The 27,618-nt window shown below is 47.6% G+C and overlaps 1 protein-coding gene across 1 annotated transcript in view; it reads left to right on the forward strand.

Moving 5' to 3' along the window:
* Positions 1 to 903: 903 nt before the first annotated feature.
* Positions 904 to 27,618, forward strand: part of LOC144130158 (uncharacterized) — a 91,860-nt gene continuing 65,145 nt past the window's right edge. Inside the window, exons 1-4 of the mRNA XM_077664165.1 lie at positions 904 to 925; positions 10,132 to 10,195; positions 16,859 to 16,932; positions 18,250 to 18,336. Of these exons, the coding sequence (XP_077520291.1) occupies positions 10,144 to 10,195; positions 16,859 to 16,932; positions 18,250 to 18,336 (213 nt within the window). The 5' untranslated portion in view covers positions 904 to 925; positions 10,132 to 10,143. The remainder of the gene's footprint in view (positions 926 to 10,131; positions 10,196 to 16,858; positions 16,933 to 18,249; positions 18,337 to 27,618) is intronic.

Consider the following 27,618-nt stretch of genomic DNA (forward strand, 5'->3'; position numbering starts at 1 on the left):
GCATAACGCCGTAGTGCGTCGTGGATGCTTTGGTTTTGAACACGCACTTTTATTTTTCACCCGCCAGATTCATCTTCTTGTTACAGACCTCCCATTAAATATTATTGTTTTGGTAGTTTCATAATGCCGCTTGTTTTATTCCCACCTCTTTTTGTCATGCGTCTTATTTTTTTTACATAAAATATGTTTTCCGTTCCTTGACTCCCCGAGACAGGCTTTTAGACCTGTGTGCAATTAAGACTTTAGTCCTTTTATCTAATTATGTCCAATTACTGAACTGATATCGCAGAGATTCACTGACTGCGTAGTATTCTCCAGATGATGCCACCACGTTTTTCGGCGGCAGCTGAAAAGTGTCGCAAATTATTCACAAATTTCCTTGGCATAAAAAGGGCTCATCCCTGCCGTTTTATGTCCATGCACTTCAGTGTTGACGAATGTTCCAGGGGTAAGACTCAGGCTGTAAGTACTCACAGGATGTCCGCGAGGATCAGCATTTTGTAACTAATGCAAAATCTGCCGCCTTTTATGTACCACAGGATAGTAAGTACACAGATCACTTTCACTGCATGAAAGCAATGGAGCGTTTACCACAGCGCATGAATCATGGATGGTGGAGTCGCACACGATTATCAGTCAAGTCGCATGTCTTTTAGATGCAACTGCGCTCAGTTACTTCTCTTTCTCGTAGTGGGCAGCCCGCTGAATGTGCCCCTTTTGATTTCGCTGTCTTGGAGGCCGTAACGTGCTGCCGCATTTCTCATGCTGAAGTGAAGCTTTTGGCTCTCTGATCCACTTTCTCGTCTTCCATTACGGCTGCAAGAAGTTACCGTTTTCGTCACATGCAGGTACTTCTGCCCGTTGACTCTTTGGCTTCATTTCGAGGTTACGGATGCAGTACTGCTGCCGCCGAGCACTTCAAAGGGTAAAAAAATGGATGAAAGACGACGAAGACGAAGCTTTAGCCGCTAGGAAATGCTATACACTTATTTCGACACACGGTGCGAGACACTGCGGGCATGGCAGGGTAGTCAAATGGATCGGGAAACGAAGCCGCTCCTTCTGCGTCGGCCGTGGTATAAACCTCCCTCGAGGTTATTTTTAAACAAAACTTCTCCCTCCTAGATACCTCAGCAGGTTAGGATTCCGGAATATTTCAGAAGGGTTATGTTTTAGTTTTGGTTTCAGCTTTGGCGTGGGCTTACAATGGGTTCGGGGACGATGTTCGCCTGCGGTTCGTGTGAGCGAGGAAAAAAAAAATATCCCAGCTAGAAGTTACCAACCAAAAATTTTTCGCTTCCGGCCAACGAAGCCAAGGTGAGCTTTCCTGTAACGTAGAACCCTTACGCTATCGCGTAAAAGGTTTTACTCGAGCTTACTGTAAAACTTTTTACTGTAAAATTTTTACTGTAAGCTTACTGTAAATTTTTTTTTTGGTTGACAGGGTCATGAAATTATAGCCACATGACTTGTCGCTGGAATTTCAAACACCCCACAACGTCACGCGTGGAATCAGAGTGACTAAATCGTTATATGTAATGCGCATTAAAGATCGCCGCGCATGTTCAAAATTGTTACTGTATAAAATAGTTGATTCGCTTAAAGAAAAGCTCCCGAAATTAGAGTTTTAAACGAGATTTGAACCACCGACCAGTGGGTTTTACCCGAGCTTACTGTACCCGCCGCGGTGGCTCAGTGGTTAGGGCGCTCGACTACTGATCCGGAGTTCCCGGGTTCGAACCCGACCGCGGCGGCTGCGTTTTTATGGAGGAAAAACGCTAAGGTGCCCGTGTGCTGTGCGATGTCAGTGCACGTTAAAGACCCCAGGTTGTCGAAATTATCCCGGAGCTATCCACTACGGCACCTCTTTCTTCCTTTCTTCTTTCACTCCCTCCTTTCCCCTTCCCTTATGGCGCGGTTCAGGTGTCCAATGATATATGAGACAGATACTGCGCCATTTCCTTTCCCCCCAAAACCAATTATTATTATTGTCAAGGCGTTTATTTGAAACACAGGTCGGTTGGTCTTGGTTGACCGGCGACACGACGGGCACACTCACAGGCGTCGTTCGAAAAACCCAGCTGCACTTCGTCTGCTTCTTCGTTGTCCCGCTTGAACTCGTCCGCTTCGCTGCGCTGCGCCTGTCGGTCCCATTACAATTACTCTCCCTCCGAAAAAGGAGCCATCCTGGCGACTTACGGAGAGGAGAGGATGGGCGGGTCATAGTAAGGCTTGAGGCGATCAACGTGCACAGTTTCGCGCCCCCGGCGACGGTGGTCCGAAGAGGGAACGAGCGGCTCAACGATATAAGTCACCGGAGAAGTTTGGTGGACAACCCGGTAAGGTCTGTGAAAGCGAGACAGTAGTTTCGTGGCGAGGCCGGGAGTGGAGGAAGGCACCCAGAGCCAAACGAGGGTGCCAGATGGGTATGACGCTGGAGGGTCCGGGGAATCCCGACGGTGCTTCTGATCCCATTGTTGCTGTGTGGTGAAGGAGCGGGCAAGTTGCCGGCATTCTTCGGCATACAGGTGAGCTTCGGAGAGTAAGGTGGTCTCGGAAGGGTCAGGGTGATAAGGAAGGATGGTGTCCATGGTGGATGTAGGCTCCTGGCCATATAAGAGGAAAAAAGGAGAAAACCCCGTTGTTGTCTGAGTAGCTGTGTTATACGCGTACGTGACGAACGGGAGCACTTGATCCCAGTTGGAGTGGGCGGTGTCAACGTACATGGCGAGCATGTCACTCAGAGTGCGGTTGAACCGCTCAGTCATGCCGTTGGTCTGGGGGTGATAGGCGCTGGTGTAGCGATGAACGATTTGGCATTGCTTCAGCAGGGCCTCGACGGCGTCCGAGAGAAAAACACGGCCGCGGTCACTTAGAAGTTCTTTCGGGGCGCCGTGACGAAGAACAAGACTGTGTAGAATGAAGTGAGCGACATCGTTTGCGGTAGCAGATTTGAGAGCCGACGTTTCGACGTAACGGGTGAGATGGTCAACGGCAACGATGATCCACCGATTATTAGCCGAAGTAGTTGGAAGCGGGCCATAAAGATCAATGCCGACGCGGTCAAAGGGACGGCCAGTGCAAGGTAACGGCAGCAAAGGAGCGGCGGCGGAGTGGGGAGGTTTCTTGCGACGTTGGCAGGCGGTGCATGACCGAATGTGCTGACGTATGTAGCGGTACATACCTCGCCAGTAGAATCGCTGACGAAGACGAGCATATGTTTTCAGTACACCGGCGTGGCCGCATTGTGGAGCGGCGTGAAAAGAGGCACAGATTGTAGCACGGAGGTGTCGAGGGATGACCAACAGCCACTTCCGGCCGTCGGGGAGGTAATTACGGCGGTATAAGAGGCCATCACGAACGACGAAGTGGTGGGCTTGGCGGCGAAGGGTCCGGGTCGAATGATGCGGCGAGGGAGTGTTAAGGAAGTTTAGCAGCGAGGTGATCCAAGGATCCTTCAGTTGTTCGGAGAGCATATCAGGGATGTTGAACGAAGAGAATTCGTAGGCACAGACGAGGGCAGAGGTTGACTCGCATGGGAGTGGTGAACGAGAAAGGGCGTCGGCGTCCGAGTGCTTGCGGCCGGAGCGATAAATGACGTGTATATCAAACTCCTGGAGACGTAAAGCCCAGCGGGCGAGTCGGCCAGAAGGATCTTTGAGGGAGGATAGCCAGCATAGGGCGTGGTGGTCTGTGACGACATAGAAGGGCCGGCCGTAAATGTAAGGGCGGAACTTGGCAATTGCCCAAATGATGGCGAGACATTCTTTTTCTGTGACAGAATAGTTTGATTCCGCCTTGGTGAGGGCGCGGCTGGCGTAAGCGACGACGTATTCCGGATACCCAGGCTTTCGCTGGGCAAGAACTGCGCCCAAGCCCGCACCGCTCGCGTCAGTGTGAACTTCTGTCGGACAGGCGGGATCAAAATGGCGAAGGATGGGGGGAGAGACCAGCAGGCGGCGTAAAGTGCTGAACGCGGTATCGCAGGCGGGGGACCAAGACGAAAGGTTCGGGCTGCCGGCAAGAAGCTGCGTTAAAGGGGCGATGATACTAGCGAAATTTCGGATGAAGCGGCGAAAATATGAGCATAAGCCTATAAAACTGCGAAGTTCTTTTAAGGTGGTTGGTTTGGGGAAGTCAGCGACGGCGCGAAGTTTGGCAGGGTCAGGAAGAACGCCGTCTTTGGAGATGACATGGCCTAATATTGTGAGCTGCGTTGCACCGAAGTAACATTTTTTCAAGTTTAGTTGGAGGCCGGCGTCAGTAAGGCTAGCGAGTACGCGCTGAAGGCGGTGAAGATGGGAAGGAAAATCTTTGGAAAAAACGACAATGTCATCTAGGTAACACAGACAAGTTTCCCATTTGAGGCCACTGAGAATAGTGTCCGTCATCCTTTCGAATGTGGCTGGAGCATTGCAGAGGCCGAATGGCATCACATTGAACTCATACAAGCCGTCTGGGGTGCCGAAAGCGGTTTTCGGCCTGTCGTTCGCTGCCATCGGGACCTGCCAGTAGCCGGAGCGTAAGTCGAGGGATGAAAAATACTCCGCTCCCTGCAAGCAATCCAGTGCGTCGTCGATTCGGGGTAGAGGATAAACATCCTTGCGTGTGATCTTGTTGAGACGGCGGTAGTCCACACAGAACCTGATGGAGCCATCTTTTTTTGTCACCAAGACAACAGGAGAGGCCCAAGGGCTGTGAGAAGGCTGTATTATGCCGCGCCGAAGCATGTCGTCAACATTGTCACGGATGACGCGGCGCTCGCTCGGCGAGACTCGGTACGGTCGCTGACGCAAGGGAACGTGGGTACCAGTGTCAATTGTGTGAGAGACGGCTAATGCGCGCCCCAAGGAGGGCTGGGAAAGGTCGAAAGAGTTGCGGAAGCGGCAGAGAAGTTCCAAGATTTGGTCACGGTAAGCGGACGGAAGGTCGGGAGCGATGTTACGACGAAAGACGATGGAAATCGGATCGGGCGCTGTCGCACAACAGGCTAAGGCAGTAACTGGGGAACAGGCACGGGTATCGGAGAACTCGGAAGCAAGAGCAGGGTCCAGTTCTTCAATAGAGCCGAGGCATTCGCCACGAAGAACAAACGACGGGCAAGAAAATGGGTTGGTGACATAGATGGCGCAGTGGCCATCGGAAATCGAGACAACGGCGAATGGAATGAGGAGGCGCTGATGGCGAGTGGCTGCTGCGGTAGGTGTGAAAAGAACAGGGCCGCTGAGGAAAGAGTCGGGGCGGAGCGGAACGAGGGCTGAAGAGGAGGGAGGTATGTCGGTGTCGGCAGCTACAAGAAGCTTAGCGGAGCGCACAGGTAGGTCACACAACGAAACATCACACAGGGGAGAAAGCTCAAGTTCCGCACGGGCACAATCAATCACCGCACGGTGGGTCGAGGGGAAATCGCAGCCGAGGATGACATCGTGAGAGCAGGCGGTCAGCACAACAAACTCGATGGTATAGGCGACGTCGTTGATAGAAACGCGGACCGTGCAGGCTGCGATGGGGTGGATGCTCTGAGAGGTGGCCGTACGTAGTGAAAAGTCAGACAGCGGCGTTGTCACCTTAGGAAGTTTGCGGCGAAGAGTATCACTAATTACTGACACTGCAGCACCCGTGTCGACGAGCGCGAGAAAGGGGGCGCCTTCAACAGACACCTCAATCACGTTAGCAGGAGAACACGGAGGACTTAAAAAGTTGGCAAAACACGCAGTTCTTGCCTCCTGAACTGCGGCAGTCAGTTTTCCTCTGGGAGAGGGTCCGGGCGGCGGAGCATCGGAGAAATGGAACGTCGACGAGGGGAAGGCGAGCGGCGAGTAGGGCACTGGGAGCGATGTGTAGAGGAGGGAGAAGAGACATTAGGCAAGGGCGGCCCGGAATCGTAGCGGAAATTGCGCATGAAATCGCCAGAACGAGGAGACCGCTGACGGCAAAAGCGTGCGACATGGCCCGGAAGACCGCAGGAATAGCATATCGGTCGATTGTCCTCGGTACGCCAGGGGTTCGTAGGGTTTCGGCGGGGTCGACGAACCGGGACCTGCGGAGGGGGTATAGACGGCGGTGGAGCATAAAAGGCCGGGCTGCTAGGGTAGGCGGCAGAGGTGGGCGAGCGCCGTGTACCGGTGACTGCTTCAGCATAGGTGAGCGGCGCTGCCACAGGAGGAGGTGGGGGACTGGATGGCAGAACTGCAGCGACCTGCTCCTGAATAGCACGACGGATAGTGGGCGTGAGAGATGGCGCCAGGTCGTGCGGAGGGCAGACGGGGTCGGGAATGTGATGCAGCAGAGAAAGCTGGCGAGCGATCTCTTCGCGGATGAAGTCTTTAACCTGCTGCATGAACAGGGACTGCTCAGCAGACGAGCCACCAAGGGCCAAGCCAGCAAGACCCCCCGCAGGCGCGCCGGACTGCCGCGTAGATGCGCGTTGCTTGCGGAGTTCGTCGAAGCTTTGGCACAGCTGGATGACGGTAGCGACGGAGGTGGGGTTCTTCGCCAGCAGCATCTGGAAAGCGTCATCGGCTATGCCTTTAAGTATGTGGTTGACTTGATCCCCTTCGGACATGGAGAGGTTGACACGCTTGCACAGGTCAACGATGTCCTCGATGTAGCTTGTGAACGTCTCGGAAGGGAGCTGAGATCGAGCACGAAGACGTTGCTCGGCGCGAAGCTTCCGGACGGCGGGGCGGCCGAAAACGTCGGCGAAGCTCGTTTTAAAGGACGACCAGGTGGGAAGATCGGCCTCATGGTTGCGAAACCATAGGTTGGCAACGTCCGTTAGGTAGAAGAGGACGTTGCTAAGTTTCACGCAATCGTCCCACCGAATGTAAGTGCTGATGCGCTCATAGGAGGCCAGCCAATCGTCGACGTCTTGGTCATCGGTGCCACTAAATAGAGAAGGGTCACGCTGGCGCTGCACACCGTGACAGAGTACGGTGGCAGGGATGGGCTGCGATGGTTCACTCTGACCTTCCGGCATTGTGGCGGAGACGAGGAGCGTTCCACTTCGAAGTTCCAGGATGAGGACCGGGACGGGAACCGAGGCACCTCCACCAAGTGTCAAGGCGTTTTTTTGAAACACAGGTCGGTTGGTCTTGGTTGACCGGCGACACGACGGGCACACTCACAGGCGTCGTTCGAAAAACCCAGCTGCACTTCGTCTGCTTCTTCGTTGTCCCGCTTGAACTCGTCCGCGTCTTCGCTGCGCTGCGCCTGTCGGTCCCATTACATTATTATTATTAGCTTACTGTGTTCAAGGAAAATGAACGGCCCAAAATATATATCAGGTCATCAAAGAGGTGTTACGATTTTTGAAAGCTGAACCACTTGATGCGACATTCCTGAGAAATGCGCAGCCACGGTCAGAACTGCAATCACGAGAGTAAATAGCGTCTGACGGCCACAACGGGCGCGAAAGCAGACGTGCGTAGCGCTAGAGAGAGCGCGCTGGCCCGTGGTCATGTGGCCGCCATGTGTACAGAGCCTCTGCCTTGCACATCGTGCAGCCTTCGCCGAGCAAGTTCGGCGCGCCGTCGTGAGACACCGTCGTGAGTACCTCTCCGGAAAACATACTGAAATTCGTAACGTCTTAGAATGTACGTTTTGGAGCGCGCTTAGCAAATCGTCATTTCGCCCAACTACACTGTAATATGTGCGCACACACTTTTATATGCACGTGTGATTAACGTAATAGACGTGTATCTGAAAACTTCAATATCAAAGCAAATATTATAACGCAACAGAGGATATGCTTGAACGTCTACATCAATCTTCAGTATGCGGATATTCTAGTATAAAATGATTACGCCAGCACGCACGCACTTGACAGACTATGAAGAGAATAAAATGTAAAAAAGTTTCCAATATTTAATTTTTGCTACGTAAGTACCTAAACTCAGCGGAAACTTCGCTCTCGTAATATACTCGGCGTCTATAGGAGCTCGCATGGAAACACATTCGCGACATTCTTTTGAAGGTGTGACGACACTGTGATGCAGACACCAGTACTTGTTAGAGTTGGCGCATTCGGCGATAGCGCATGTACTCTTAAACCCCCTCCCGCTCAATAACTTTGTAGCGCAAGCACGTCTCAAACAAACGCTTCACCCCCTCACCTGTGGTAACTTCTCCCTCATCATCTCTCATTGGCTACCTGCAGGTACATGTGGGCTGCTACGGGCGTGCCCGCGCTCTGACGGCCCGAATTCGATCCTTTGTTCACGCCACTAATGCGTGCTGCTTCCAGCTTCCTTGATGTACGCCGTATTAATTGAACTGCCGAAATGGGACACGGCCGACGCGCGCCCGGTCAAGGCGGCCGTGCACGTTGCAACGCGCAATCGCTAGCAGACTGACTCCCATAGATAGCTTTCGCTCTAAAAGGGAACCAGAACATCGCCAATGCCATGAACAGTGCCTAAACAAAGAAATTCGCGTTCTTGTCCTCAGAACGCTGTACGCTTTCGAAAGGCCGGAGCCCACAAGAATTTGGCTGCCTGAACACAGGGAAGAGGCGCTCGGAACGGTGACCGCAAATGCTGTGCCAGACACCGCCCGGAACAATGTGCCCACACATTGTTCAGAAAAATTCACAATGTTTAAGCCGTACCGAGCAATGCGAGAAATTAAGCGATACTAGTATCGCTTCTCCGTGCAGGTGACGTTTCAAACTAGATTTATAGCATAGGTGAAGGAACGAGCGCCCTCGCTCTGCCTAACTACGATTGCGCGCATGCATGGAGGTTATAAAGAGTTACAAGCAAAGGGGCGGTAGCATTCTTGCAATTTAGGCACATCTGGACTATGCCACCATCAAAGGAATGAAAAAGAGGGTGACAGGGGCACAGGTCATGAAAAGAATTGACAAAGTTTGCACCAGCCATTCCTGTAGGTCGCTATTTGCGCAAGAACTATAAAAGTTTCCGCTTTTTCGTTCCATATGTTAGCCAGGCCATCTAGCGCGAAAACGCACCGCATCTTCGTTTCATCTTTCAACTTGTTTAACGTAGTCGCACACACTTAAATTCGTCCAGCTTTTCTTCGGGGTCGTCGGCAGCGAATTCCTTGAAAGTAAAACAAACCCGTGGCTGCTTCAGCGTGACCGAAGTTTACGTCGTGGGTAAAGTCATAGTAGAAAGGCGTACAAGCTTCCGTTTGGTGTTGCGGTCATGCGGTAGTGAATCCATGGTCCCGATCAAGCCCTGAAGACGTGTTCTCAAACACAGCAAAAAAGGTAACATGACAACACAAGGCGCATCAAATTACAGGACAACCGCCACTTACAAGGGAATTTTATTCTTCGCCGATCCCTGCGCTCATAAAGAAATCTTCATCTGTAGAAATGCAACACACCAAAAAAAAAGAATCTTCATTGAACTGTGAGGACACAATGATCTCATAGTCACTGCTTGCATGCTGCATAGAATCAGCACAAGAAACACCACAACCATGACTGAAAACAGAAATCATTTAGCTATGTCGCATGGCCATCCAGAATGTAGAAACGTACACAAGTAACAAAAAACTCAATCAGCCAGGCTTCTACTGCGTCCAAAAAATAAGCGCGAAAAATGCAATACAAGTTTCATAAAACAGCTGAAAAATCGAAGCAAAATGGCACAAAAATTTTGTGGGGGATGCTTAATCTTCGCCTTTAAGGGTATGGTGCGATAGCGTTAATCGGTCCCGTCAGCGACAACACTTGATCTCATCAACATGTTATCCCATCACGTGCTCCACTAATCTTACCCGATCATATTACACGCCACCGTCACGTACCACAAGCTTACATTTGTTGGCGGGAACACGCTTCTCGCCTACATGCACTTTGCAACTCGCTCAATGACCGCTCCCTTAATTAGTACCTCTTAGCAAAGCTCCAGACGTTGTTCTTTACAATTAAAAAAAGTACAAACCTTTATATTTGGTTGACAGTTATCGTCACTCCCTCTAGGGCAAAAGCAAGCAGCTTTCGTGAGCGGACATGCGAAAACTTTTCAAATGTCTCTGAAGGTGTTAATGCATTCCTAACCGGATAATTTGACTCAGTATGATAAAGTAAATATAAAATATTTTCACAAGATATGCGCAGCAAATTGAACTCGATATGTGCTTTTTTTCTTTGTATTCCAGAAGACACGCAGAATGTTTTTTACCTTTGCAGCAGCAGCAGTAGCAGGCGTTTTCTTCAGCATGGGTAAGTACCTTTTTCGCACTATTTTGCAGAAGTGACTGCAGACAATGTGTTGAATGTTGGCTAGTCTCTCTTTAGAGGCCATTTATTGGAGTGGTAGTTGACTCGAATTACGCGTAGCACAAAATCGGCTTTGAGCTGGGAGCCGCTGTGGCTGCGATGTGGGCAGCTCATGAACGGCCATTCTGGATTCTGCAGCTCGGGTGCACATCGGCCTAATGTCGGTAGCTGACATGTAGCATGTAGACGTTTAGAATAGTGGAGGTTTCTAAGAATCTCTGGCTTCAGACAGGCTGCCATTGGAATGTGAACGTGGCAACATTTAACGCTACAACTTTATCCCGGAGGCTAGCAGTTCGAGAAAGTAGCGGGTATGAAATGATACGTCATATGGATAAGTGAGTTTAGGAGAGCAGATGATGCACATTAAGTGTAAATCACTGCTGCGTTCCAGCTGCAGAGTGGAACGACCTTCCAAACAATGTTGTTATCATCACGTGCTCATCAGAGCTTGTCGAAAAAGTAAAAAAAAATCCTGCTATTTTAACTAGATTTCAATCTTCCTACACGTTATGCTAAACCTCTTATTCGGGCCTTTACGGTAGTAAAATAACATGACGGGTACGTACAATGCTTTGTGGTTTAAGGTAAAAACGAAGGAAAGTTCATAATCATCATTAGCCTGACCAAAAGCCTCTCCCATGTCTCTCCAATTAACCCTGCCCTGTGCCAGCGGTGGTCGCCTATCCCCGCAAACTTCTTAATCTCACCCGCCCAAGTAACATTCTGCAGCCCTCTGCTACGCTTGCCTTCTCTTGCAATCCAGTCCGTTACTCTTAAGGGCCATCGGTGACATTACCCTCGCATTACATGTCCTGCCCAAGCCCCTTTCTGCCTATTGATTTCGACTAGGATGTCATTAACCCGTGTTTTATCCCTGACCCGCTTTGCCCTCTTCCTGCCTCTTAACGTTACGTCTATCATTTTCCTTTTCATAGCTCGCTGCGTTGTCCTTAAGTTGAAGTACGTGAATACCGGTAGGATACAGCTGCCATACTTTTCTCTTGAGAGATACTGGTAAACTGCTTGTCATGATATAAGACAACATGACATATGAGCTCCACTCCATTCTTATTCTTATAGTTATTTGGCTCCCGTGATACGGATCTGCGGTCACTAACTGCCCTAAGCAGACGTAATCCCTTACCCCTTCCAGTACCTCGCTACCAACTTTAAAATATTGTTCCCTTCCGAGACTGTTCAACATCACGCTGGTTTTCTGCATATTAAGTTTTAGACCCACAGTTCTGTATTGGCTATCTATCCCATTAATCATGCTTTGCCGTTCAGCTCATGAGTGACTTAGAAAAGCAATGTTATCAGATAATCGGACATTACGAAGGTATTCTCCATTTACTTTTTTCCTCAGCTGTACACAATCGAGGCCTCTGAATATCTCTTGTAAGCAGGCTGTGAATAGCATTGGCGAGATCGCCACTCCCTGTCTGACACCCCTCCTTATTGAAATTTTCCTGCTGACGTGATGGAGGACTATGTAGTTGAGCAGCCCCTATGATATCTTCCAGTATTTTTATATAAGGATATTGTACACCCTGATACCGCATTGCCTGCATGACTGGTGACGTTTCCACAGAATCAAATGATTTCTGGTAATGAATGAAGACTATATATAGAGGTTGGTTATATTCTGCATATTTATGACATGATTTATAGTGTGAATATGACATGAAGGAGCATGCCTATATACACATATTAACGTCAAGTCATACACAGAAGAGGGAAGAGCACACGACGCTGACAAGAGCGATATGAAGGAAAAATATATGATAATAAAATATCAACACGTGCCTTTACAACAGCCGAAGATTGCTATTCCTGAGGTAGTTTAATTCGGTTCTCCCTAGCATCACCGAAGGGGAGCTGATGCATTGGTTATCCGGAGCAACCAATGCTCACCAATACCTTCAAGAATGCATTTCCAACTAGCCCCAGTTGTAGCTCTTTTGTGCATATGACGTATTGTCGAATATCCTCTACGAAAGCGTGCTTCATCATTTGGTTGTTTAATGTCTAAGGTTGTCCTTTTCTATTGGCGATCACCTTGGTAAATACCTCGTATGGAAGCCGCCACGGTGGCTGAGTCGTTATGGCACTCGGCTGCTGACCCGAAACACGCGAATTCTATTCCGGCCGCGGCAGTCGCATTTCGATGGAGGCGAAGTTCTAGAGGCCCGTGTGCTGTGCGATGTCAGTATACGTTAAAGAACCCCAGGTGGTCAAAATTTCCGGAGCCCTTCACTGCGGCGTCTCTCATAACCTGAGTCGCTTTGGGACGTTAAACCCTCATAAACCAAACCAAACAAAACCTTGTAGGGAACGGGCAGTAAGCTGATCAGTCTAATTTTTGAGGTCCTTGAGGTCTCCTTTGTTATGAATTAAGATAATATTATCTTTCTTCCACGTTTCTTGTACGCTGGAAGTCATAAGGCGTTGGGTACACAGGTTGGCTAGATTTTCCAGCACAATCTCCCCTCCGTCCTTCAAGAGATCTGCCGTTACCTGATCCTCACCAGGTGCTTCCCCCTTTGCATTGCTCCTAAGGCTTTCTTTTTTGTCTCCTTGGTTATGGGCGAATGTCCCATAGCTGTATTATACTGCCTATCTAATTTACGTCCTGATTTCATTGGCTACCCCAATAGAGTTTTGTAGAATTCTTCAGATGCTTTAGCTATCTTATTCATATTTATAAGGAGATTGACCTCACTTCTCTTAACACATACATCCGATTTTTGCCTATGACTAGTTTTCTGGTCGCCGCTTCTAGGCCCTCTCCGTAATCTAGAGCACGTTCAGTTCTATCCAGATTAAACTTCCTTATGTCAGTGATCTTGAACTTACTGATTAACTTCGATAGCTGTGTCCGTTCTATTCTCTCAGTAGGGTTTTAAGCTCTCATGCTTTTTTTCTTAGTCAGATCTGTCATCTGCTGAGAAAGCTCACTAGTATCCTATCGAACCATCCTACCGCTTATCTCTGCTGCGTTCTCCTTAATAAATAGTGTGAAGTCATAGGTCACAGTTCGAACATTAAAATCGCCATCCTCAGTTAAAGCCGGATGTCTGTTCTGAAGCCACATTCTTAATTCCTCTTTTTTTCGCTCTTACCACTAACTCAATAGTGGGCTTCCGCTTCAGTAGTTTCTTGCGTTCCCTTTTCAAATCTAAGCTAATTTTAGAACTTAACTTTATGTGCTCGTTAGAACGCACCATTATAAGAACATCCACATCCTGCGCGTCCTGCACATTCAATTCAATTCAATTCAATGCATTTATTTCAACTCGAGGTTGAAGGCCCCCAGGCGTAAAAGCTGTTCTACGATAGCTTGAAAGGTGCCTGGGGGCCCATACAAGGCAGCAGTGGTTACAAACTAAATTACAGTGTAAGTACTTATCTTCAAACAATCATTCGAACAACTATACAGTACAATTATTAACAAAACAATCGTTGTTAATGAGAATTTCAGGTGATCGGCGTTCGGCCTCAATTCTTCCTGAACATCAGAAAACATAGCGGAATTGACATACAATACAAAGTTAGCATGATTATTGTAGACAGGTTGTTTAGTGGGTTACAAAATACTGTCACAGTTGTTTTTTACTGTAGGTCTCGAAATATACATCCTTCTTTTCATAATCGTTCAGAAGAAATGGAAGTAGGTACTGTAGGGACTGACAGAGATAATCGGTACGGCGGTGTGGTGCAAACCATCTGTCACAACTGCGAGTACGACCATCGCTTTTTTGTTTACGTAAACTTGCGGTGTTCTTTAAAAACGTTTGAAGGGCATTATTTGCGTAAAAGAAAGTGTGCAGTAAACGAAATTCTACATAATGTTTTGCTTTTATTATTTTATACCTCACAAACAATTCTTCTGTTGGATGGTAGTACGATACAGTAGCAATATTACGAAGAGTTTTTTTCTGTAGAAGGAAAATTGCGTTAATGTTACTAATCGTTGTTGTTCCCCAAACAAGCGAGCAATAGTTTAAATGTGACGTGAATAATGCGTGGTAAATGTGAACCTTTATTTTTTCCGGGAGATAATGTCGGCATCTGGCAAGTGCTCCCGCAGCCGATGATAGTGATTTGCGCAAGAAATCGATGTGGTGTGTCCATTTCATATCAGACGAGAATGTCACTCCTAAAATCCTATGTTGGTTGACAACTTCAATAGTAGCGGTACCGAGTCATTCTGTACTTTGCATTCCTAAATCCCTGGGAGTCCTCATACTTCTCCTTGCACAGTTGTGCTGCGGTTGAGCGATGCGCCACCACCCTGCGGTGGCAGGTGCTCCCAGTGGTGGTTCTTCTGCGGCGCGGGTTTCTCTTCCCGAGCGGCCAATCATTACTTTAACTGCTACCTGCCACGGTGGGCAGTTTGCTCAATATCCGGTGGGCAGGTTGTGATGACACCGCAAGTTCCCGTAACGTAGGGGGCCCACCTGCCTCCTGGGCTGCTCTCTGGACACCGCTTGCCACAGTCATGCTCGTGATTTTTTGCTCACAGTGCCGACGGCGGAGTTTTTGCGTAACGGAGCTTTTAACGATATCGCGTTAAAAGGTAAATTATAGGCATAACGTTAAGCGTTCCCTGGCTATGGCAGGCCTGAATTTTTGCTATAGGTTCCTTAAAATAAAGAAATTCTTATTAAGCGAGAAGAGAGAATGGTGTGTTAAGGCGTAAACGCAAGTTATTGAAATCCTAGTGTAGACAAACAAGTAGAAGACATGAGCAAACCCAGGGAATGTAATGTGAACTCAAGGTTTTCGACGGTTATTAGCGTAACATTACCTGCTGTTGGACTACTTGGCTATTTTGCATGCCTACAGGAGCCAACGCACAAAGAAGCGAAGCCCAAAAATAAGGAGGGTGATATTACTCAGTTTTCTGTCCTGTCAAGATATTTGTTCTTGGGTTCCGTTTCTTTGTGCTATGTTTCTTGTAGACATAGCTCTTCGTGGCGTAACAGTATGAATAACAATGGAAGGCAAAGCATAGCAGGGGGCGGTAAAAAATCAGACTTGCGGCTGAAGTTAGGACGTTTGGCGAGATGGGTTCGGTACATTTCGGATAGCACAGAATTAATGGAGTCTGGAGTCATTTGAGACGGGCATTTGTCCTGTTGTGAATGTTGGTAGGCTGATGATGTGCTTCCCAAAACGGCCCGATGCGGGTATATGCGAGGTTATCTCAGCCCCGACTGCCCATGTCGACCCACGGAGACCAACATATATAGTGTGCTACTCAGGGTGGTCTAGTTTTTGCTAAGATTTCTTGCATTTCTTATAAGCTTGCACTTCTTTCGCAATCAATTCATCCATTCCTTTGGTTGGTTAAATACTTAAATACATTCTCACTGTACTGCCTTCATGTGCACTTCACTCGAAGCATCCGTGCAGGCGTGTCACATCACCATTTTTACGGCGGCTGAGGCGGATGCTGATTGGGTCGGCGCCGACTGCCGTGAAGCATGTTGCTCGGGCCTCTGCAACCAATTCCGCATGCTTTTCCTTACACGGAGGGACGGCGATGCTCTGTATATTGCTGAAAGAAGCTAGACGCTGTACGCGGGCAGGCGGATCACGATAGAAAGTTCAGTGTGCTTCCTCGTGCGTAACTTCGAATATTCGTTGCACTGTCGGGTAACGTGGGAAGCGGATGCCGGGCACCAAAAGCGACGGCACATCCCTTTGTCGAAGTTATTGCTGAAAAACTTGTGCCGTAATACTTGATATAGCGAGACATTTGTTGCTAGGCGGAAAACCACACACTGCCTTCCTCTTGTCAGCTCTCCGGCATTGATTGAATAGGACGCTATTGCTCCTCGCTGCGTTCCTGTCGTTCACCGCGTAAGTGATGATAAGTGATGACCGCGTAAGCGTCGCTTCCCCACGACTCCTGTGATGTTTGACGGGTCCAGTGGGCAGGTGTGTATTCCCGCTGAGGTGGTATGCGCGTTCGGTACGTTGTCATCTTGAATGCTGCTGCTCGCGTCTTGCTGTTGGCCCATTAATTGCCTTGGCACCCTGGAGGAACTTAAAACTTGCCTGACCCAGTTCGCGGAGTCAATAAAATTGTTTTGCTCCTCCTCCTCTTTCGAACCATAGGTGTATAGGCACCGAGGAAATCGTGGAAATATGCAGCAACTAAACGTAGTAATTTAATCAGCCACTAATTAGCCGACACATGCACAGCTACGTGCTGGATTTGTGCTTACTCGCCACGCATAAAAATAAAAATGTACTGCGAGATCATTCTTCGGAAAGGACTGGCTGTGTAGCATAGAGTCAGACATCTTCATTTATTATGCCTTGACGCAATCCCAGTTTGTTATGAAAACGCGGGGTGATGGTGATACCCGTGTTTCATTTGTGCTTTTCCCTGCCTGTAAGAAGCGCCGATTTAAAGGAAAGCAGGGCCTTTTTGATTACAACAAGGTAGTTTTTTTTTAATATGAGACATATTTTTGGTGCTCCATTCGCATGCCGATATTTTTTTCTGTTTCAATGCCAATAGTCTGTTTCATTACAGCGATTGTTGCAGTAGAAAACCGAATTCTTTACTATCATCGCTCCCAATTGCAGGGTTTTCCAATCCCACACCAACGAACTCTGTACGTGGATGCCCTCCTCCAAGCGCGCGTTTCAAAAATGGCACGGTAAGTAATGTACCTGAACGCATGACCTCTTAAAATAATAAATATATTAGCAAAATTTATTTCGAACTTGATACTGATATTTGCATACTGCAAGCAATAGAAAAACAACATGAGGAACGCAGCCTTTGTCCTCCAACAAAACGAAAGGGGCGCAGGGAGGAACGCGAGTTGAAGCGACTAGATTTATTGCTGCAACTATGTTACGGCACTTGAAGGAAACCTATGACTACTTTTTTGCGAAGATTACCTTACAGTGTCGCAAATAAATGTGGAAGATAAATTTCCTTTACGACATTTGCAATATCCCGTTTCATTGTGCAGCGGAAATGGCGCTTTCAGCGCCTAGCACAATTCAGACGTCGCTAGTTCGTATTCTAAAGCTCTCGCGACGCGAGTGCGCATATGAAAAGTCGCCCTACATCCCGCGAATAGGGGGCCCCTAAGCTCAGTATCCTTATCCTAAAACTCTAATATTGCACGATGCGACGGTAGTTTGCAATTTATAGAACGTAGGTTATAGAGGCTTTTCAGTAATAAAAAATGCAGTTCCATAATAACTATTAGGTCTTGTTCCAAATGTTTTTGTGTCCTTTAGTAGCTGATAATCACCGAACTCACTCGCCCGCCCTCGCTCGGGGGCCACTAAAAGAGCACGTGACAGGCGCGCCCCTGTGTGACTCGCGCTTGTTGGTGGGGCTGGCCCTTTCGGTGATCGTTATACCTCCTATTAAGTTACCTGTTCAGTTTTATACGACCAGCTTTCAATAAATATGCCTTAGCGGCATTCTTACGCACACCACTACTGCCCATGCTATGCCATAAAAGCGCTTTTCTATCTAAGGAGGTCATTTTTGAAAATCGAAAACAGCCTGAGGCGAGACACCTTGTGTGCACGAATTGCGATTGTTTATTATTTGCAGCGTTTTCGAACGCCGCTTTTGGATTCTACGACCTGGCGGCCGTTGAGCGTGGCGGAGAGCAATTATATGCGATTTCTTAACAGAAGTTACGACATCAAGTTCGAATATTTTAGAGTAATACATTATATTACGGCGTTGATGACAACAAACCCAGGTTTTCAGCGTTAGAAATATCCAAAATGAGATAAACACCTCTGAAAATATGTATATCGGATTTCTCGCACTGAGGTTTCTACAAATGGCACTGCTGTACCTTACAATGACCCTAAAATAGCGTCAGCATCTATTACAGCATAAAATGCATGAACCGCAACTCTATTTACTTCATTAAGAACTCGACCGACATTATATGCTCAATTCGATCAACGCCTAAGCCAGCCTCCAACCCATATTTCAGATCATCGTTGTTGAGCATACTCGAAACTGCACCTGCGACTTAGGTGGCGGGGTGCCCGGAAATTACACTGAAGGCACACCATGCTTCGTAAGTAAATTTCACACATTGCCGCATGGCTCCGTACGTATCTCCCATTAATAACGGTTGCCGCATGGCTCCGTACGCATCTCTCATTAATAACGGTAGGTGTTTTTAAATCCTGTCGACAAGCCATTGTATTGTGTTGACATAAAATTACTATTTACTATTGCACATTCTGGCTCCATCTCTATTTCTTATATTATAGTAAATTTATTGTGGCTCTCTGGTAAACTGCCTAGTGTAACGGGTTAAACCAATCTGGGGATAAAATATTGTGCCATGAACATGTCGCAAATATTTATAATCCTGCGCTTGCGTCGCGCTCACAGGACAAGCGGAAATTGAGATCATTTTCAATACTTTACACGGCTTCTTCCGTCTTGTTTTTTTGTCTTATAGCACTCATTCATATGGCGGATTCTGACGTTTGTACGCGCATGAGTTAAGTGCCCGCGGTCATCTTTGTGACGCCTGCAGCATCACTGAAAAGACCTTTGAAAAATTTTCATAACAATGATGACAAGACACTGCGTTTTCCGGCGGGTTCAGTGGTCTTAATCCTTACAAAAAATTATACATTTCCCTCTGTTGGGAACTTCCTGAAACTACCCAACGGCGGCTATTGTGTTTCTCTTGATACAACACAGAATGAGTGCTGAAGTCATATTCAGGGTGTGTTGAGCCGCATAAAAGATTGTGTGGACAACCCATTGAATTCTTCATGCATTGTGGCTCTTTTATTTATTTATTCACGTTTATTCACGTTGCCTCACAGGCTCCAAGCATGGAGTATTGTGTGAGGGGGGGATTACATAAATAGGGGTAATAACAGGAGCATGAATGACATGATTATATAATGCTGATTGACTGTTAGTACTCATTAAACAGTAAGAACATCATTATACAATAGTTATTGACGCGTCAGTAATTAGAAAAAATGGCTGTTATTTCGGTCCTAAAAGAAGCTGGATCATGAATGAGCATGAATGACATGATTATATAATGCTGATTGACTGTTAGTACTCATTAAACAGTAAGAACATCATTATACAATAGTTATTGACGCGTCAGTAATTAGAAAAAATGGCTGTTATTTCGGTCCTAAAAGAAGCTGGATCACGAATATTGACGATGTGTTCCGGAAGACCATTCCAGTGAACAATAGCCTGCGGCAAAGCGGATGAATTGAATGCAACGGTTTTACCTGAAAGGCGTTTGAAGCTGAGATGGTTGTTTAAACGGCGCGAGGTGCGGTGAGGTTGGGCAAGAGGGAGAGTCGAAAGATTAGTGCTATAGACTATCTTGTGAAATAAGCAGATTAGGGCAATTAATCTTCGTGATTGCAAGGTACAAAGAGAGAGCGATAATTTAATGTTTGTGACGCTTGAGTGACGGTCATAGTTTCTGGAGATGAAGCGCGCAGCACGATTTTGGACTGATTCAAGGGAGTTAATTAAATAAGCCTGGTGAGGTGACCAAATGGTTGATGCATACTCGAGTTGCGGACGAACAAATGTTTGATAGGCGAGCTTACGGGTAGTAGCAGGACTTCCATGAAGATTCCGCTTTAGGTATCCTAAGGTCCGGGATGCTTTAGCTGTTATTTTCTGTATATGAGTGGACCAGGACAAGTTACATGAAAAATGGACACCGAGGTATTTGTAAGAAGACACCTGAGAGACTAAGCTGTTATCGAGCATGTAATTGAACGAAGAGTTAGATTTTTTGCGGCTGAATGTCATTAACTTGCATTTTTCAGTGTTAAGTGACATTTGCCATGATGAACACCAAGCGGTTACATGATCGAGGTCCCTTTGAAGTGCAAGAAGGTCTGCAGGTGATCGGATTTTGCGGTAAATTATGCAGTCATCTGCGAACAAGCGAATGGTTGATGTAATGTTAGATGGCAGATCATTAATGTAAATCAGGAACAGCAACGGGCCCAGGACGCTTCCTTGAGGAACACCAGATAGAACATCGCTAAACGGAGATGAGTGGCCGTTAACAACCGTGAACTGTTTACGAAAAGACAAGAAATTCCTTAGCCATGAGGTTGTTAGTGAGTCTAGGTTGAGGGAAGTAATTTTACCTATTAAGCGTGAGTGCGCAACGCGGTCGAATGCTTTTGAGAAATCTAAGAATATGCAGTCTGTTTGGAAGTTCTCGTCCATGTTGTGTAGTAGCTCGTTAGTAAATTCCAGTAGTTGGGTCTCACAAGAGAAGCCTTTCCTGAACCCGTGCTGGTTAGAAAAAAAGAAATTATTACTATCTAGATGCTGCGCCACTGCTGATACGATGATGTGTTCGAGGATCTTACATGGGACAGATGTCAATGATATGGGGCGATAATTTTGCGCGTTCGTTTTATCACCTGATTTGAAGATGGGGATGATTTTACCAATTTTCCAATCCCTTGGAATTTCACCAGTTGATAGCGACTGACGAAATATATGGAAGAGAATATTGCTTGAATGGATCACTGTGCTTTTGAGAATTTTTGTATTAATATCATCAATGCCAGCAGAAGTCGAAATCTTAAGATTGTTTATTAATGCTGCAATACCGGAGACACTTATTTCTATGGGACTCATGTACTGGTAATCGGCATCTACTAATGGTGGAGTAGTGGAATGGTCTTCCTGTGTGAACACTGAAGAAAAATAATTATTAAATATAAGTGGGCATTCTTCTTCTATAGCTGGAGCACCAGTGTTATCCAACAACGAAACATGAACCGGAGTGTCAATAGGTGATATCGTTTTCCAAAATTTTTTAGGGTTGTGTGTCATAAGGGATTGAAGGTCATGGAAATAATATTTAAGCTTTGCTTTGCGGATGGCACTACAATATGTTTTTTCGGCGGTTTTGTGTTTCTGCCATGAAGCCGGTGTGCCAAGGCGTTTGGCAGCTTTGAATAGTCGCTTTTTCTTGTTTTTTAATGCATGTAACATCCTGTTGAACCATGGTTTAGACGCGTTCGTGCGGAGGGTGAGCAGTGGTATATGACGGTGTACTAATTCCAGTAAACTATTTTTGAACAAAAGCCAGTTATCGTTGGCCGAACGCAGAGAAAAAGTCGGAAGATATGTGTCACAAAAGGATTGTAACCCGATATTAATGGCATTGTAGTCAGCGCGGTTATAATCAAAAATACGTTTATGTGTTTGTGCACGTGCGCATGAAGGCAAGGAAATCGTGAAATTAAGCAGTTCGTGATCACTGAAGCCATCAGAATAAGAGATAGGGCTTATATTGTCTGGGACTGACGAGAAGACGAGGTCAAGCTTATTGTTTCCTCGGGTAGGTTTTTCGACTAATTGTACCAAAGAGAAATCGAGAGTTAGTTGAACAAAATTAGTGCCATCACGTGTTCTCGAACTTAAGCTCTGCCAGTCAATTTCGGGAAAGTTGAAGTCACCAAGTAGACAAATACTTGCTTTTGGAAATTTATCTTTTGCTTCAGTTAGGTTATCATGTAGATCAGAGACGAATGATTGCGGACTATCTGGTGGTCTGTAACAAACTCCAAGAAGATGCTTGGAAGATGGCGATGTGATGCAAACCCACAAAATTTCTAATTTACTAGGAATATCAATGGGAAAAGAAGTTATATGCTTTTTAGCAGCAATCAACACCCCTCCTCCCCTTCTGTCGCTCCTATCGTTTCTGTAGATAGTGAAACTGTCCATATCAGGCAAGATTTCATCGTTCCTAATATCTTTATGGAGCCACGTTTCGGTTAGTATTAAAATGTCGCATTCACAATTGTCAAGGTATGAACAAAGTTCGATGCGCTTAGGAAGAATGCTGCGTATGTTAGTGAAAAGTAAGGAGAGCTGCGATTGCGCGGTGTTATTGCGGTAAGATGTTTGTTCATTCCTGATGACACGTGTAGCCGAGCAACACCTTACCTATGCGGAAGATAGTTTTACGGTGTCAGTAGCGGCGTCGTACACGTAAACACTATCGTTTATTCTCAGCTTATCGACATTTAGCTTGTACGGAACTTTTTGTGGTTTGGCAAATTCGATCAACTTCCTTCTAGCCAGTCGTGTCTGAAAGGAAAAATCTTCGCGCACAGCATAGTTAGTTCCTTTCAGCTTGATGCCGTTCCCAATGATCTGTTGTTTGTCCTTAAACAATGTGAATTTTACCATCACTGGCCTGCACTTTTCCGGGTCGTATTTACCAATGCGGTGTGCCCGTTCTATTTGCGATGAATCTACTGTAATGTCCAATTCCTTCTTGCACAGGTCAATCACTTTTGTTTCAGCACTTGGCCATGTCTCAGATATGTCATCGGAAAGGCCGAAAAAAAGCAAGTTGCAGCGTCTCAGCCTGTTTTCCGCGTCATTACAACGCGATTCAATAATTCTGAGCTGGTCAGAGATGACGCTGGAAACTGCACCAGGAGAATCAGCCGAAGACGCAGCGGAATTGTTTTTTAGATCTGAAACGTCCACTTCAACGCTTATTATGGAAAAAGCAAAAAAAGTAATACAGCCGATACGCACTCCACTTTATGCTGACGTATTGGATAGAGGAAGTGTCACAGCATGGAAAAGAAATATCTATGCTCTATGGCGTTTTAACGCTCGAAACCTGCTCGGGCTAATAGGGACGCCGTAGTGAAGGGCTCCGGATGCTTCGGCCACTTGGGGTTCTTTAACGTGCATTGACATCGCACAGTACACGGGCCTCTAGTATTTCACCGGGATCGGACCCGCGTCTCTTGAGTGAGCAGCTTAAAACCGCAACCGCTGAGCCGCTGTGGCTGCCGAAGCAGAAGTAATGCTGCAACATCCCTTCGTTACATAAGTTTCAGCCCTAATATTACTCACATTGGTATACAAGAAAGGGAAAGAAAACGTAGCAAGTGCAAAAAAGATTGTGTACTGAGAATGCATGCAATGTATTTATGTCTCCATCTCGGTTCGAGCGTTCATAGATAGGTTCAGGGTTGACAGCGCCCATAAGTCTACTCGTTACGGAAAGGGACACGTTCCAACGCCCGCTTGAACAATATCAGAAAAAAATATGAAATTATGGATTTCCCAAAGAAAGTGAAGCTTTTGTCTTCTGGTTCCAATCTTTCTCCAAGATCTCAATGACCATTGTTCGGTTGACAGGATTTTACTAGTCTTACTGCAGTATACTAGTTAGCGCCGCCTCCGGGGAAGCTTCAGAAGGGATGGGTATGGGGCTTGCACTTTTGGCTTTGGCCACTCCAAGATTTGGTGTTAAGGGCTGTTGGTGGTCTCACATGCAGCACAGCTGTCGGGGTATTGTGACGCACAAGAAGTTCCCAGGTTTTTGCACGTAACAGTCTGAAGTATGTGCCAATATATCGCGTCTTGTCCAGTTCTGCGCGGTGGGGAAAGAGTGGTGCTTGCGCCGCGGCAGTTAGGTAGAGTTTGCGACGGGGTCCGGCTTGTGTAGCCTTAGGCCAGCGTATGAGCGCGCCTATTTCTGCGAAGAGAGACTGCCGCACGGGTCCAGACAACGTGCACAAGCGGTGTCTGTGGGTGTGTTTGATTTTTATTTGGCTGGTAGTTTTTACTGTTGTCACACCCAGCTGAAGGGTTAGACAGACTACTTGCGAGTCCCTGGCTCTGATGGTTCGGGTGGTAGGTTGCTCTGTGCGAGGGACTGCGTAGTACCTAGCGCTACAGGATTATCTTGAAGATACGAGATGTTGTCTGATCAGGGGGAGGAAGCTAGCGTAAGGGTGCCTTTTTAATTGGTTACTACAGCCATTGCCACCGCTGTATTGTGGTAGAGTGAGCCATCAGTGTATAATATTTAGCGTCCTGATGTCCTATTTGCAAATATCCTGGCTAGCATCCTCGGTGCCGTTCGGGGTGTAAATTTCACGGGATGCCAGAAGCAGAGATGAGGGAACTCACAAGCTTGGAGAGTCGAGATTCGAATGTTGGGACGAGTACTCCAGTAGACCAATAAATGTGGTAGAAGCATTATATTTGTCAATAAATGGGCATACTTCTCAACTCCGGTTCTAATTTCTGCTTTCAAGGTGCCAGAATGGAGTACATGACGCATAAAAGGTGTTTTTTGTTCATTACAACCTTCGTAGATAGAAGTGTCACATTGAAGGCAGCTGTCACTTCGAAAGTCATTGAAGTGTACGAGTTTGACGGATGTATTAATTAACCCGAGACGCACTTCGTGAAATGACTGAACATATAAATGCATTTATAAATTCAGAGGGGTGTGGCTATAAGACGGTAGGAAAACCTTAATAAAACCGCACTAAGTCAGCGAGCACAAAACGGTCGAAGGAGAGACAACAGTTTAATGCTAATTATTGACCATATACAGAAACAACCATGAAGATTTAGGCACTAAACCCATGTGTAGCCCGAAAAATCAATATAAAAACAGCCTAGCGCAGACACACAGGGCAGAAAGAGAAGGGCGCATCATGAGCGCTAACGGTCAGTTAACTTTAATTCAATCTTCCACGCAGCCAAAGAAACATGTCTGCGCTCGTCATGACATTCACGCCATTTCAGAGACTTTTCCAGGACACAATATTAAGCATCAAATGTTTTCATATCTTGTTATCTGCTTGCCGCGGGCGACCACGGCGCCAGAACAGAGGACAACACCCCACCCCTGGTGCTTACGCGCTGCGCAACCGCCGGAAAAGCAGATGCGTCAGTGACAGCGACTTCCTGGCCCAAGGAGCATGATCTCTACTCTACAGCCCGAGAGTAGCAGGCGCAGTCCTAATCGCACTTGAACGAGGCAGCGCCTCCACTATTTTTGCAACGCCAGCCGCATCGCCCATTTCGCAATGGGAGCTGTCGGTACGCACGTGGATACGCCTCACTTCGGTTAGTTGCCGCGAAGTGGCGCTACCCGGATAGTAGGACTTTTTACGACTGCTTGCGTCGTGCTTGCGTATGGACGAGCGCGGCTGCCATTCTGGTGCTCACTCTTGATGCGTCGTCGGCAAACCTTGGCTTGACCACGTGATCACAACGTCACCTCACCGGCGGGCTATAAAAGGGGCTGCCTGAATAAATCGTTCCTTCTTGTTGTGTCATTCCTGCGTGATGCTATATTGCAGTGGCGACGAGATAGCGCGCCGGCGCTAGGCGAACTTACGTGCGCAAGAACGAGTGCCGGGCGGCCACCGGAATTCACGGATGCAGAAGGTACGTGGGCTACGTATCGTGTTCGGCTGGAGGCTTACTTCGAAGCCCATAGCATCGCGGAACCAACGAAGAAGCGAGCGCTGCTCATAGCTTCGCTCACAGACAGTGCGGTGCGAGTGGTGCAGGGGCGGTGTCATCCAAAACAAGTGAATGAGCTGAGTTACCAAGAAGTCGTCCAGCATTTGGAAGATCACTATGCTCCGCAAGTTAACGAGATCGCTGCAAGTTATGCTTTCTTCAGGCGCTCGCAAAAAGACGGGGAGTCTGCCCAGGACTTCATTGCGGAAATTAGGCGGCTAGCGGAGAAGTGCAACTTCGGAACGTCACTGGAGCGCATGTTACGGGACAGAATTGTGTGCGGTGTGCAAGATGAAGACGTCCGGCGACACTTACTGACTCAACGGAAGCTTACACTAGAAGAGGCGGAAGACTTTGTTGTCTCGGCACAGAAAGCCTCCCAGAACGCCAAAAGCATGCACTCTTCAGAGCCAGGAGAGGTACATTTTGCCCGTCAAAAGAGTCGTTCATCGAAGCCGCGCCCAAGGCTGGAGAAGTGCGATACATGTGGCAGGTGTGGTGGCGAGTCGCACACCGAGGCGGAATGCAAACACCTTCACGCGGTGTGCTACCGGTGCGGCAAACGAGGACATCTGCGCCGAATGTGCCAGTCCAGCACAAGTTTCCTTCGGCACGCATCGCACCCGGGAGGCCAACGACGCCAGGGCTCCTACGCAATGGCAGCAGCAGGGGACACGAGCTCGGACGACAGCGAAGCCCTGTACACTATTGCAGCGGTTCTCCACCAAGAAGCCAGCATCCGCAAGGTTCGGCCAATTTACAAGGACATTAATTGGAATAACGTCCCTCTTACTATGCTGGTGGACACAGGATCACCCGTGAGTGTCATCTCCGTAGCGACGTTCCGGAAGTACGAGGCGCTGTGGCCGCCGTTGCGCAAATCACAGCTTAAGCTATCCTGCCTCTTGGGTGAACTTCCAGTTGTCGGACAGCTCAGTATGACGGCTACATGCGACGGGAAAGGCATTCCGGGTACGGTCGTAGTGGTCGACAGCGTCGGACCATCTTTGTGCGGCAGAGACACAATCAAGGCATTCAACGAGGCTGGGGTGGCAATGCTGTCGCGTGTGGTCGCGAGTGTGCAACCAGTCGAGATAAAAGCTGACAGCACGGAACTGCAAGAGCTGCTCAACGAATATGCTGACGTGTTTGCTCCAGGACTCGGCGTATGCAAGGGACCACCGGTCACATTGCAGCTGAAAGAGAATGCGTGTCCAAAGTTTTTTAAGGCCCGTACGGTTCCCTACGCTTTGAGGGACAAGATGTCTGAAGCGCTGGACCAACTGGTTGCGCAAGATGTCCTGGCGCCTGTGAAAACCGCCGAATGGGCAACACCAGTGGTACCCGTTTTAAAGGGCGATGGGTCTCTCCGAGTGTGCGGAGACTTTCGTATGACAGTGAATGCAGCCACAGTGATGGAACAGTACCCGTTGCCTCGAGTGGACGACATTTTTGCTAAGCTGAATGGCGGAGAAGTATTTACGACGTTGGACTTACGCCAAGCCTACAACCAGCTACCTTTAGACGCGGATGCCAAAAAGATAGCAGTGCTGAACACTCAGAAAGGCCTCTTTTGTTTCAACCGATTACCTTTTGGCATAAGTTCTGCTCCAGCTATATTCCAGAGGCGGATGGACGCGCTGCTGGGCGATATTCCAGGAGTTCAGGTGTACCTGGATGATATTATCATCGCTGAAAAAAAGGACGATGTATCAAGGCTGAAGAGGGTGCTGCAACGCCTGCGGGAGTACTGTCTCCGACTGCACAAGGATAAGTGCAAATTCCGGCAAGACGAAGTCACTTTTCTCGGCCATCGGATCGACGCTAAGGGTCTGCGACCAAAGGACGATAACATCAAGGCTGTTATCGAAGCCCCAGAACCTACTTCAGTGAGTGAGCTGAAAGCTTTTCTCGGACTTGTAAATTATTACGGCAAGTTCTTGCCCAATCTGGTCACTGTGCTGGCTCCGCTGTACGCCCTCCTAGCTAAAGGGGCCAAGTGGGAGTGGAACAAGGAACAAGAAAAAGC

Source organism: Amblyomma americanum, chromosome 4, assembly GCF_052857255.1.
Source record: "Amblyomma americanum isolate KBUSLIRL-KWMA chromosome 4, ASM5285725v1, whole genome shotgun sequence".
Taxonomy (NCBI): Eukaryota; Metazoa; Arthropoda; class Arachnida; order Ixodida; family Ixodidae; genus Amblyomma; species Amblyomma americanum.